The following is a 13,624-nucleotide window of genomic DNA, read 5'->3' as shown; positions in this document are numbered from 1 at the left end:
CTCTCAGCCTATCGAGGCTCTCAACGTGCCTTCCTCCCTAAGCTTTTGGTGTGAAGTGAGAGACGTACAACTCTTCCTTTCACTTAGACACTTAGAGACCAGTGTAGGGTTATTCACTGGTCTTACGTCAATATTGTTGTGTCCCGGGAAATTGGGAGGCATCCAGGAGAGGGAGAGCGCTGGGGAAAGCCTGGTCGATGGAGCAGTCAGAACACACACGTTAATTGGTTAAGTTTGCGATCTTATATGGGTGCAGGTCGTGGCACCCCAAAATAATTACGGTAGTAACATCAAAGATGATCACAGATCAGCATAGCAAATATAATAATAATGAAGAGGTTGAAATACTGCAAAAATTATCAAAATGCGACACAGAGACGTGAAGTGAGCAAATGCTGTTGGAAACTTGGTGCCGATAGCCATGCTCTCCCGAGGGCCGGCACACACCTTCAACTTAGAGAAAACACAGTATCTGCAAAGCGCAGCGTAACAAAATGAGGCAAGCGTGCATTTCGTCCAAGAGGACAGAGCCCTCTGCGTGAGACCCGTGCCTGAGCCCTGGCCCTACTCAACTGTACTCCTTATTGGGTCCACACTTGTGCACATGCATACGCACACACACACTTGTGCTTCCTGTCACACACGTGCACACTCGTGCACACACTCCCGACTTGCACAGTCACGCTCCCTCGCATGCATGCACGCTCTTGTGCGCACCCCCCTCCCAGGTCACACACATCTACTTGCACACCTTGACACACGTTGCCTCCGCAACTGAACTCGGGGTGCTGGCAGTTCCCACCCCAGAGGCTCATGGGAGACACTGCTGGGGCTTCAGGGGGAGCCAGAGCCACCCATGCCTCCGCTGGAAATCACAGAGGCCCCCTGGTCCAAAAGCAAGTCCAGGCTTATCCAAGTGAGCTGGCTTCCCGGGCTAAGGCCATCCAGCCACGAAATGCACGTGGACTTCTCCCTCTCAGTTCCTCACACAAGCCGTCATGTATAAAAATGCAGCAACGCGGGCAACTCAACACCTCATGACAGACGGCAGAGGATGCCGGGATTCAGTTCTCATTTAGCAACCCTTCTCGGCAAAGGTTAACTGAGCGTCTGTTATGTGCCAGACACCAGGCTGGACCCTGTGGATTCAAAGAAGAAGGTTCTAGGAGTCCCTGTCCCCGAGGGCTCCCCATCCAGCAGGTGGGCAGATGCACAGATCAGCATTTGCAGCAGGGGACCCAAGCCAGGGGCAGGGGGGCAGGAGGGTCCCGAGGCTGACGGCACTGTCCCTGTGCTGTCCTTCCGTTGATCGCCACCATCTCTGGGCCTCCTGGGAGGCACACTTACCCAGCTCCCACTTCCCTCGTTTCCTCTTCTGCCTTCAGTATTTGCCCTGTCCAGTGGACGACTAGCGCCTCCCCCGACGGGGCAGAGGGACTGGGAGCCGATTGGGAACAGATGTGTCCATGGGACAAGTGGAAGTTGCGTTTCAGCCCATGGTTCTTGGTCACCATGGTCCCACTTGTCCCTGTCCTCCCGCAGGCGGCTACCGCCGCCTCCCTGGCCCCGAGCCCACTGGCCTGGCCAATCTCACGCTAATGCCTCCCGGCGTGATTGCTACCTGACTGTGTCTTGTTCTCCCCATGCAGACAACTGTCGGAGGAAAATGCTAATCTCCAGGAATATGTCGAGAAAGAAACCCAGGAGAAGAAGAGATTGAGCCGAACCAACGAAGAGCTGCTTTGGAAGCTCCAAACGGGGGACCCAACCAGCCCCGTTAAACTCTCCCCCACGTCCCCTGTTTACCGGGGCTCCTCCTCGGGGCCCTCCTCTCCCGCCAGAGTCAGCACAACGCCCAGATGACGCCGCACCACGCAGCCCGCGGGAGCCGTGGCTCCCGTCCAGCCAGTGCTTCCACCGGACCGAGTCATGAGCAGGAGCCGGCCCGCGGCGGGCCCTGCGCGCATGCTCAGTAGCTGCATAGCCGCATCCTAAGCAGAGTCCTCTTCTGATCCTCATATAAGACTGTCCTGGTGTCGGCACTTAGGAAAGTGTAAACGGTAGTGTCTGATGTGCAAACGTGTGACCGTAGGTAGAGCCAAAAGAAAGAAAGAAACTCCAGCTGTTCTCGAGCAATGAACTTTCACTGCAGAATTTCAGGTTAGTTACAAATAGCTCCGTTTTGAATATCCATTGAATAATCATTGTGTACTGCTCCGATATGTGTGTGTATTTAGATACACGTATATACACATGCAGCGGTTCTGAATTGCATTTTTTATAACATGAAGTGCTGACATATTTTGGTGAAGGTCAGCAGTTTTCTAACTTGTGCCTAAGAATTATTGGGATATGAAAATGCATTTCTATCTAGCTTCCCAGGAATATTTCTACCCAAAATAGAAAAAGGAAAAAAAAAAAAAGATACAGAGAAGAAGCGCCTTTCAACCTACCACCAAGTGGTACTCCAGCACAAACACCAGCGACTTGTGAACGCTAACTGCCTTTGGAACAGTCAGCTTCTTAGTCCACATGATGTGAGGTCACTATTATTCCATTCGCAGGTTTTAATTATTAATACTCCTGTCGTGAGTGCCGAAGGGATAGCAGTGGGAAACCCTGAGGGGTTTAGCAGTTTTGCAGATGACACTCATGACAGTGAATCACCTACAGTCTTGTAAACACAAGTTTTGCTTTTTTCCTAAGTGGCATCTTGGAATCCATCATTCAGCTGCTGCACCCTCGGGAAAATATGGAGGAGCATGACCTTCTGGCGTGAGGGTGAGGATGACCTTGGAGTTGGCCAAGACCATCCGCGCTCCGTCCTCCAGAAGGCAAATTGCTGATAGGATCTGTATTTTGACGGAGCACAGAGTAGGAAAGGGTCCTCTGACGTCCATGTGGTGTGCTCTGATGGGATTCTCTAAATGGTCAACCCACTGAAAGACGACCCTCAGGCCCCCCATTTCATAGGCAACCAATCCCCCATCAGTTTGGTTCTATCACACAACCCCATCCCTGTACGTTGAGATGGCTCAGGGGTTCTAGCAGGGCCTTCCAGAACACCGACTCTTCCGTCGTGGGGGATGAGTTCCAAGCTGTGCTCAACCATCATGTGACCTCCCCCAAAAGCCAGGCGTATTTTCTGCCCGATGACCAAGCAGTACCACAGCCGACAGCGGTCCCTTCTTAGGCCCAGAGGTTCTTCCAAGCAGAGGAGCCCGGTGGAACAGCAGCCAGCGGTCCCTGGCTCCTGGACTGGCATTTGTCCCGGCAATGGTAGACATAGAGTGTGAATGAATGCTCTCCCTGTAGTGCTGTGGAATAGTAGGAGCATGACCCACAAAGAAAGACGTAGTTTCAACAGTTGGCATGGTGACAATAACGATGCCTTTGTTTCCTGTTTGTGACAAAGACCCTGCACTTTCTCCCCATGGCCCCGCAGAATGGTCCTGAGCACAGGGCTGCCTCCGAGCCTGTCTGAGGCAAGCAGACTCACGCAGGGTTGCTCCGTGTGCCAGAGCCATGGAGCCAGGAAGAAATGCCCGCAGAAGGGGCCACCATGCCCGGGGCCCTGCCTGCTCGGCACAGGCCTGGTCTGTGTTCCTTGAGTGAGTCAAGGCTGGGCTTGCCAGCCTCAGGTACATCTCACTTCTAGCAAACCTCCAAGGGTCTTTGCCCGCCCTCGGGACATACACGGTAGATCCCCATTGAAGAAACATGTCTTTTTTCCTTTCGCGGCTCTGCATGATGTTGTGATAATTGAGTTGGGCATTCCGTTAGAGTAGATCATGCCACGTTGACTAAACACACCATTATTTATTCTATTAGCAGGCACCGCCTGCAAAAACAGTCATTCGGCCGGAGCTCTGCTCTGCCCGTTAGGAACTGCTTCCATAAGGACACCTGCTAAATGCAGTTACACAGCAATACAGATGTCAGTGTTACGTTAGGACGTGCTACAGCGTGTTAGCCCATGCAAAGTCGTAGTGATGTTAGAACTAAGTAACCCCTCACTAGGTGGACAAAAGCTTTGCCCTCACCTGCCCCGCCCTTGGGCACTTGAGCTAATTCCCACGTTGCCCTGGCTTCGTGCCCTCGTCATGGACACCCCTCACGTGTTGCTCCTATCCTGAAACATGGGGGACGGCAGCTGTCCTGCCCCCGCCCCCCCCCCCCCCCCCCCCGCCACACGCCACTAGGACCCGGACCTCTCTCGACATGGAAGTCTCCCGGCCGCCCACCTCCGGGCTGGAGTGGTTTCCGCGTACCAATGCTGCAGCCTCCCCACCCGCCTCGGACCCACCAAACCTCACCAGCCTCTTCCTGGTGTTTGGGAGACATGTCTGAGCCCTGCACCCACCCCTGCCCACCACACGCTGGATGAGATTCCGGGAGGGGGGTGGTATCAGGGGAGGGGAGGGGCTGACGGGCTGGCACACTTGATTCTTTGAATGGGGTCACCCATTATTTATCTGGCCCCTACAGTTTCTGTGTTGCATATTTGTGTTTGAAGCATATTAAAACGAACTTGAGGGACCTTCTGTGATATGCACTTGATGTACCTGTCGGCCTGGCCCTCTCAGGCTTCAGGAAATTGAGGCTGGGGATCCGAGGCAGGGAGGCAGGGAGGTGATTTGCAGGCTGCGTTCCCTTTGTGCATGTGCCATGGTCAGCCGATTGTCACTGAGACCCCCTCTCCCCAGACACAGCAGGTCCAGGGGCCCCCGCAGCTGTCTTCCAGCCCAGATCCCCAGCAGCCCTGCCCTGAGCTCAGGCAGCTCAGAGGCTCTGCTCGGCGAGGCCATCTTCGGTAGGCTGGGGTGGGCTACAGTCGGTTGGAAAAGGACACAAAAGATTGAGTACGGTCCCCTCACCCTTGATTTCAAAATCAGACCTAAACAGTTGTATGTTTCCACCCCAAAGACAGCTTGATGTGTCCTAAATCCCATCAGTTTTATCTGGATCATCACAGACCTTTCTCTCAAGCGACAAGGGCCACCATCAAGCAGTTCCTTATCATGAGCTTTTTCCCCCAACCAGGACCCCAGAGAGCTCTGTAGCTCTCCCTATAACCCGCCCAAGCGCAGCCAGGACACCCGTTTCTACCTGAAAGCACCTGCCCCCACCCCTCACCTGCCTCAGGTTGGCCAGCCTGACCCCCGCAGTGTCCACATGGGCCTGTCCCTTCCTGGGGTTGCAAGGGAGACCCCTGGGTCGGCCAGCTCCCCGTGGTGGTTTTGCAGGGCATACGGGAGTGGCAGCTACTCTAGAGAGACCCCTGCCCTCCCGAACAGTTGCTGAACGAGAGACCTCTTGCAAGTGATAAACCACGAGTCACTTCAGGACCTGAGACGAACACCACAGCTCCCCCCGAGTCACCCGCGCCTCCAGGTGGTTGCTGATGACTACCTACGGGTTCATGGTCTTAATCCTCGTCCACCTACCAAACCTTGTCAAGCTGTCCCAAACCGTTTGTTTCTTTCGGGGTGCCTTGGGCCCTCTGCTTTTGTAACAACCGCTGTCCATTGTCCTTCCCCCTGCACCTGAGGTAAACCAGGCACACGTCAGCACCGCCACTTCACGAAAGTGCAGACTGGGGACTCGCCGGCTGGCCCGTGTGGGAAGAGAGGCCAGCGCTGGCTCCCTCCCGTCGGCAGCGGCCTTCCCACAGCTGACTGGCAGCAGGCTGGGGGATCTGTGAGGGCGACTCACTCCGTCGCCTCCTGTGGGCCAAGGACCCTGGCACGGCCCACCACCCCCTCAAGGGCGATGTGGCTCCTGGAATCCAGAAGGCGGTGGCGGAGCAGTGAAGGGCAGGTAGAGACCTCGAAGCGGGAGACCTCGACCAGACGAGGCTGGTGTGGCCGCCTCGGGCAGCATCAATGTGGGACAGCAAGCAACGACTCGGGGACCACATCCGTGGTCCTCAAGAGTCAGAGTCCTGCCCACTGGAGAGTTTGGGCCCCAGTACTTAAACCAAACCACCACCAAAGGCTGGTAGGCTGTCCTGGTGGTGAAGACAAAGGGAGCTCATTCACTTCAATTTGCTAAATCTTTTCTTTTAAAAACAGGTCGTTTCTCTCACACTTCCTGAAACAAACAGGACAGCTGGGGTTTCCGGACACCAAGCTCGTTCTCCCCCTCAGCATGGAGGGAAGAGGCGCTCAGGAGGGGCAGGCCCATTTGCCTCACTCACCTCTCCAAGTGGCGCCAGCGCCAGTGCCAGCGCCTGGCGGGGATGGGATGGCGGCGGCTCAAAGCTGGGACCACCCTGCTGCAGTGCACCCAAGGGCCCCCCTGGTGCCCCGTGCCTCCTGCCCAGGGTAGCGGGCTGGGGACACCCACTCCCAGACCCCGAGCAAGCTGTCCCCACACAGCTGCTGCTGTCTGCCCTGGTTTCTTGTTTTAACTGCCCCCAAATTAATGTGCTGGGGCCGTGCTGCAGTCCCCCCTCCCCTGCCACAACTGTAGAGCGCAGGCACTCGGTAACTTCGTTGTTTCAAGGAGCAAAACCTCAAAGCATCCACGGGAAAGTCCAACCTGCATAAGGTCTCTCTTCCCCAGCCCAGGCCTGAGCCGCCGGGATCAGGCGCCGACCGAGTTGGCCAGAGAAGGGCCTTCATTAGCAACAGCGGCGTCTGTGTTATTCACTGGGCCTTGACTCACACTGCACTTGATTCAATAGCAGCGTTTACGGCTCAGTGGGCAGCCAGAGTTTGGTAAAATGAAACTGTTCCCTTTTGAAGAGGGGCGGACAGGATTACCCACAGTTGGCGTCCCAGCCGTCCTGGCTCTGTTTGATGGTTGTGCAAGGCTGGGCTGGAAGAGGCAGCTGCAGTCCCCCAGGCTGTAGAGCCTGGTGAGTTCCGGAGGATTCTTCGGGGCTGCCGATGACAAGCTGTTCGGGGGCAGCTTTGATTCCCCAGAAGGGTTTCATAACCAAACTGCGAGGGACAGCTTGCTCCAGGTGGCTCCCCATCAGGCCTCCCGACTGGACTCGCGTGACGGGGGCTCAGGGTTCGCTAAGAAATGGCCGAGACGGGGCTGGGGGGCTCCTCGGGGTGCCCGCGCCGTGCTGACCGCTAGGTGGCGCTGCGGCGCCGCGGGAACGGGGCTCGGCCCCGCTCTCGCCGAGGTGCGCTCAGGGCGGGACGCGACCTGCCCGCGTGGCCACTCCCCGGGGCCGCGACCGCGCCCAGCGCTCGCCAACGCCTGCAAGCTGTCGGCAGAACCTCTAAGGGAGAGCTTGCTCGCGGGGGTCTGCCTGGGGGGCGACAGAGGGGCCTCCTGCCAGCCCGCGGCCCCGGCCACAAGGTGCACCCCGGCTGCTGCGGAATGGGGACGCTGCACGCCACGCAAGCTCTGTGGCCCGAGTGACGGACGGACAGGAGAGAGGGGCGGGGGCGGGGGTGGGGGTTGCGGACAGAGTCTACCCCTGTACAGCGGGTGCGAAGCCGGCCTCAGCTCCCCAGCCCTGCCCTCCTAGGACCGGGTGTCCGCTGAGGACACGCCCAGGCTGGGCCTTGTCTTCTGCGGCCAACAGTTCCCAGCGCGGTCACCAAATCACTGCTTGGTAGCGTCTGAGAGTTAAGACCACGGGGCTGAATCTGCCTCCGGTGCAAGGAAACGCTTCCTTCCTCCAGGGGCGAATGGGGGAGAGGCAGTTACTGGACCAGCTACAGGCCTATCCCCGCCCCACCCTCCCTGGCACCCTAAGGTGTGCGTGGTCCGAGGCAGTCTGGCTGCACGGCCCCCAAGTGCTTCGGCAAAGGAGCAGCCTCAGGCCCTTGGCCCGGAGCGACCTGAGCGCGAACACGTCCCCGCCCCAACTCCCCCAACTCGAGCCAAGTCTGGAAGGAGTGGGAGGCGGGGAGATAGCAGGAGGCTCCGAAATGAGGGCTGGGGGGATCCCTGGCTGAAGTGCTGGTCCTTGGAATGAGGGTTTGCGCCAAAGGGCTGAAGGAAAATGAGACCTTCCAACACCCGGCTGTGGGGCTGTGGGGCAATGGGATACTAAAGAAGCGAAGGGCGGGATCTGGGGCACTGCCGGGCACTGCCAGGGCGGGGACCCCCCCCCCCCCCCCAGAGCTGCTACAGTTCTTGAGATCACACTGTGCGTGCTGAAGCCATAGACAGAATTTATTAGAGTTTGCGGAAGCATGAGATAATGTACCACAAAATAATTTGATTTTACAACATATAGTAGGAAGTTTTCAACATACAGTGTTGTCAGCAAAAATGGGATACAGAGCAGTTTCACATTTTTTAAAGGCGATGGACATCTATGCTTGTCCTTAACATAAAAACAGGAGGGGTCAGCAGGGACAGCCTCGTTTGCAGTGGGCATCAGAATCTAAATCTAGGATCATAATTATAAGAAACTATAAGAAAACTATTAGAAAAATAGAACATCAAACAAGCAAAAAATATACAATTTACATAATAAGAAACACAATTCTTTTAATAATGGCTCCATGTTCAGTAGAAGGAAATGCTTACTGGAGAAACCACAGCTATTCAGGTTTGATAATAAACCAGCCCTCACAAGGGTCATCACCCTCTGTGCTTTAGACCCACTGACGCTGAAAGGCAACTTAAGCGGGAAACTTACTTTAAATAAATATGACAACTTCTCAAATCGAAAATAAGTCCCAAACTTAAAAAAGTTTGTCATCGAGAAAAACAAAATCATATACCTTGTTAATTAATTAACAAAGTCAGAGCGCATCTTCCTAGCCCTGCTTCCTGACCCTGCTCATACCCTGAGAAGATCAATTTGTTGGACTTCACGGCCAAGGTCTTTATCTCATGCGGGTTTTTCAGCCAGCAGTTCAACACACTTACAGGGTCCTCCCGGGGGGTTCCTTGATAAATGTGCCCTGAGACCCTTGGCCGGTCCGTGTCCCTCTCGAAAGAGCACTGCCACTCGATGAAGCAACGGGCACAAAAGAGACTCTGGTTTATAGTGACGAATATCAAAGTCAGTTGACATTTTTTTTTTTTTTGCCTTAAAAACCCCTTAAGCAGCATAACTATGATGATGAAATACGGGGTGTAGCTTCTTGCATCACTGGATCAATAAAGCATTTCATTACCAAAAAAAGGTCCGTAAGAGTCGGACAAAATGTCTATCTCACTCTCCCTGAGGAGCCTTATGTACAATACTTCCATTATGATGTCACACATGTATCTTAAATTATACAAAACCATACACAACATATATTTAGTTCCACCCGCTGGGAACTCTGTAACAGTTCCACACACAGGCACACAAGCGTCGCACACCTACAGCCGGCAGAGTGTGGACGTGCCCGCAGACACACCTCTCCATCCATGCTAGAACACGTGGGTGATGAGGCCCGGCGCGAAGGTGCCTCACTCCCGTCTTCGTGGTGATGGCTCTTGGGTGCCGACAGAAACCAGCTTTTATGAGATGTGGAAAAGCGAGACATGCAGGGCAGAAGACGGTCCTGGCACCGAGCCAGCAAGCAGCCATGCTCCCCTGGCAACACCCCAAAATGCCTGTGAGCCCACCTACACTGTGGTTGGGGCCCTTCCAAGGCAGGCCCACACTCACCCAAGGCACCCGGCCTCTGACCCTGTACTCTTGGCCCTGGGTCTGGTGTGAGGCTAGTGGCCATCCTGCGAGGACCAAGAACTCCCCAAGCTCCTAACACCCGTTCAGCGGCGGGAGGAGAGCGCATAATCCAGTTCGCACCCGCCGCCGCGCACCAAACCCAACAAGCGAGGGCCGGGGGGCCTCATCCAGGTGCACACACAGGCTGCGCCAAAGGTGCAGGAGGGGGTGCGCCAGGGCCTCAGGAGCTGGGCGGGGGGAGCCCCCAGAGTGCGCACATGGCAGGCAGGAGGCCTGTGATATCCCAACCACAGCATCCGCACCGCACGCGGGACCAGGAGGTCGATCTCGATAGAGATGACTCAGTGGAACAAAACCACAAGTGGGGGGTCTGGGGAGGGGGGTTCTGACAACAGTATCGATTTACAGTCTTTCCAAAACACCTTAGGAAAGATGGCCCTGTCCACTCCTATTGGTTTGGAAAAACAAATCAGGCCCCAAGTTGGGTAGAAGGGGTGTGAGCCAGTGGCGTGGGATGAAGGGTGTGCCGAGGCCCTATCTCCTGCCTAAGGCCCCCCTCACTGGCCCACAGGGCCTGCTTCCCTGGAGACCCCTCACACCCCTCATCTTCAGCAGAGGTCCTGGGGCTCTGCTGTTGGCTTCTTTGTGAGTCTTCACAGAGCCACAAAAACACACAGGGCGGGAGCACTACCGGAGGCAGGAAGGGTGCTTACCTGACACAAATGGGTCTTTCCAATGTGGGTATTTGGGGCTGGGCCACGGTAGAAGCAGACACAACATTTCCAAAGGGCATGTCTCTAGAAGCGTGGAATTTCTGATGATGTAGGAAAATACTGGCCAAGCCATGAAACTGAGAATCGCATTCTTGCTTGGGGGGTAGGGAGGCCAATTGTTGGGCACTTCCGGTGGTTTTCTTGCCTGTGTGTGTGGATGTATGCGTCTGTGTGTGCAGGTGTTTATTTCTGGGGAAGGAACGAAGGATGGGATAAGAAAAGGCCTATGAACACTGGGGAACTTACCCCAAACACCATTCCTTACCCCACCGTCCTTGTGCACAGAAGAGAAAACCCCAGGCAACCGCACCAGTTACTCTCGATGAAGCACAGTGACTGTGAGAGCTTTCTCTGTGGCACCTTCAGGTGTCCTTTTCTAAGTGGGAAGCTTCTGCTCCTGACAGGGAGGGAGCAGGGGCTTCCCGCTCCTGAGCTGGTGAGCCTTCTGGAGGCACTTCCTGCTTTGCGGTAAGGAAGGAGGACCCTCGCGTGCCAGGCGCTTCTCATTTTGTGGGATGGTATCGGGGAAACACACCTTGTCAGTTGGTAGAAGGATACATGTTGCCAGCTGAAATGTCAGCTGTATACACAGTCTGTTGCGTGCTGTCTTGCACAGAAATTTCAGTCAGAAAGAGAAATTAAAGTACAAAAAAAAATTCTCTCTCCCCTGCACTTTTCTCGGACACTCTCTTTCCCTCAAGTTCTCTTTGCCTATGTGGGAAAATAACAGACAAATCAAGCAAACATATAGCTACCAAACCCTAAGAAGACAGCAGACAACCAAAACCCCAACAAAATAAGTTAATATTTATCAAAATATTGTACAGCACCAATCTACATAAATTTAAATACCTTTCTTTGGAAACTCACGCTTTGGGCTCTTATGCTCCTCCCTCTGTAACATTTACAAATGATATTTAGAAAAAAGCTTCCAGGCAAGTGATCAGGGCCTGGGGCAGAGGCCAAGCCCTGGCCACCTGCGCGAAAGCCCTCCACGGACCAACCCTGCCGTCTGGCCGTTCCACGAATTTTCTCAATTCTCTCCGAACCTACCAAGGGAGCTCAGACAAGCGCCGTCAATTTACCAGGCTTCTTTCTACCAGATTTGTGTCAAAGGCCGGAGGGGGAAGAAATGGGAATCCAAGCTTCAAAAACATCATTTCCATTTGCTGGGGTGTCTACACGCCTTCCTCCCTCCCCTCCCATCCACGCGGGGCCCTTCCGTCTCCCGAGTCACATTCTCACGGGAAGGAAGACCGCATCAGCATTGTTTCCTCGGGCTCCTCTCCGCAAAGCGGGTGTGAGCGTGGGTGCTGCAGGGCCCGGGAGGGAGCACGCTGCGTACGGGGACCCAAGCTGACTCTTTGAGTTACAGAAGCAGGAGGTCCGGGGCCAGGTTATGAACCCAGATACAAAGTCACAACGTTTGGGCAGCACATACAGACAGGGACAGCAATATGACCCCAAATTCTCATGTGTGGACCCCGTGCTCTGAACAACACACCAAGGAAATATTTGGCCATTTTCCAGCTTAACACTAAGAGCCAACTTAATTTGGAGTGATTCACAGATGCTACCGGGAGGACTCAGTTTGGTAATACATAAGAGAGGGGCCAAACAGATCATGTCAGGGGCCAGAAGCAGCTGGGGGGACTGGCCAGCATCCCCTCAGGATGAGCGGACACCTGCCTTGAGAACCTTACAAGACTCAAGGCACTGACCCGCCAGCATCAGAGGGCAGGACTGTGATTGGCAAAGACCCACAGAACACAGTGCTCTAAGCTCTACCCACTAAGGCCAGCCCCAGATGAACGCAGGGCCATGCTCCCGTTACTCAGGACACATAGCCGTTGGTGAGAGATACCAGAAGCAGCCAGCACCAGCCCGGGGCCTGGAGTGAGAGAGTGCGGCTGAGGGAGGTCCCCATGCTCAGCTGTGAGGAGTGAAGGCAGCCTCCCTTGGCCCTCCTGCCTCATTCCCACAGTGGCGCTCCCTTCTTGTCCTTGACGGCAACACTTGCCCTTGGTCCTGCCGCTGGAGCGTGCTGGGCTCTGTCCGGTGCCAGAGCGGAAGCCCTGCCTGGAAGGGGAACTAGAGGAGAGCTCACAGTCCTCACGACCTCTTGTGGAAGCAACCCAGAGAACAGGAGTGGGAGAAGCAACGGAGTCTTGCTCTTCCTTTTTAAAGTAAACTGCTGTCCTTTGGCTCGGGGGGCGGAACTGCTGGGGACATGTGTTTTGGAGGATTTGTCTTGTATCTACGGTTGGCCTTTAGGGCTGAGTGGGGAGACGGCTACTGAGGGTCTGGAGTGTGCACACTGTCAATACCAGAACGGTCCCTGGGGAGGGAGGCCCCGATTCCCAAGGTAAGAAACGGTGACCTCCATTCTGCCTGAGGACACAGCAGCATGGGCATGGAGCTGGCGAGACGGGGGCTGCTTTCTGTGTTCAGAGGGATGTCAGGAGCCACGGTGGCTAGTTGCAGCCAAGTGGCCCCCGCCAGGGAGCTGTCCGAGGTGACGGGCCCTCGTGCACCTGCCGCAGAGCGAGTCTAGGCGGCACACGCAGGCTGTGGGCTGAGGCTGCATTTCAAGTTGCTGCACCTGCTGCGCTGGGGTTTTGTAGACGTGGGTGGGTCCTGTCGCACCGGTGGAGACAGCGAGGTGCTCCCAGAACCTGTGCGGGCATCCCTCGGGGCTGCTGCCGCCTCTGGGGGTGGGGCTGCGTGTCACTTGCAATGGTCCAAATTGCCATCAGGAGTCCTTGCTGGGTCGGCGGCCAGGGATGCCTCCTCGCTGTGCCACAGACCGTAGCCAAAGTAGATGCTGAAGCCTGTGGGCCGAGAGCAGAGGTTGCGTGTGAGCAGAGCAGGCTGAGCAGCCCTGGGTCCGTCACGTGGCTCACGGGAAAGCCTCTCCACGCTGCCTGTCCCGGGCCTGCACCCAGAGCAAGCAGCCCTCGTGGGCCAACTTTCTGTGTCTGGAGAAATGACATGACTCTTCGACTACGACCAGCAGCGGTGACTACCTCACCTCTACATGCGGTGCGGGCCCTCCCTGTTCCGGAGAGCCTCACACTGGGCCGGGTCCGGGGGAGCAGGGGGAGCCGCCAGGCTGGGGAGCCCGGCAGGGGTGCCACTCCCGCAGCCCCATCTGCTGACCACCTGGCCGGGGCCCCATGGCCACTGGTTGGGGTTGTACTGCTCCCGCCAGGGTGGGATTTCCAATGGGCACCACGGCTCCCCAGGCTAT

General features: G+C 55.8%; 2 protein-coding genes across 7 annotated transcripts in view; one reads left to right on the top strand and one right to left on the bottom strand.

Annotated features, from left to right (window-relative positions):
* MTUS2 (microtubule associated scaffold protein 2) overlaps positions 1–2,258 on the top strand; it is a 553,081-nt gene extending 550,823 nt beyond the window's left edge. For all 3 annotated transcript variants that reach the window (XM_057309483.1, XM_057309482.1, XM_026493067.4), the window contains one exon: positions 1,650–2,258. In XM_057309483.1, coding sequence (XP_057165466.1) covers positions 1,650–1,863 — 214 coding nt within the window. In that variant the 3' untranslated portion in view covers positions 1,864–2,258. The remainder of the gene's footprint in view (positions 1–1,649) is intronic.
* Positions 2,259–8,123: 5,865 nt separating this feature from the next.
* The window catches only part of SLC7A1 (solute carrier family 7 member 1), a 77,428-nt gene continuing 71,927 nt past the window's right edge, over positions 8,124–13,624 (bottom strand). For all 4 annotated transcript variants that reach the window (XM_026493071.4, XM_026493070.4, XM_026493072.4 and 1 more), the window contains one exon: positions 8,124–13,205. In XM_026493071.4, the coding sequence (XP_026348856.1) occupies positions 13,102–13,205 (104 nt within the window). In that variant the 3' untranslated portion in view covers positions 8,124–13,101. The remainder of the gene's footprint in view (positions 13,206–13,624) is intronic.

This window comes from Ursus arctos, unplaced genomic scaffold (genome assembly GCF_023065955.2).
Source record: "Ursus arctos isolate Adak ecotype North America unplaced genomic scaffold, UrsArc2.0 scaffold_10, whole genome shotgun sequence".
NCBI lineage: Eukaryota > Metazoa > Chordata > Mammalia > Carnivora > Ursidae > Ursus > Ursus arctos.
Note: the sequence above shows the minus strand (reverse complement) of the source record. Positions and strands in the feature narration are given on the sequence as shown.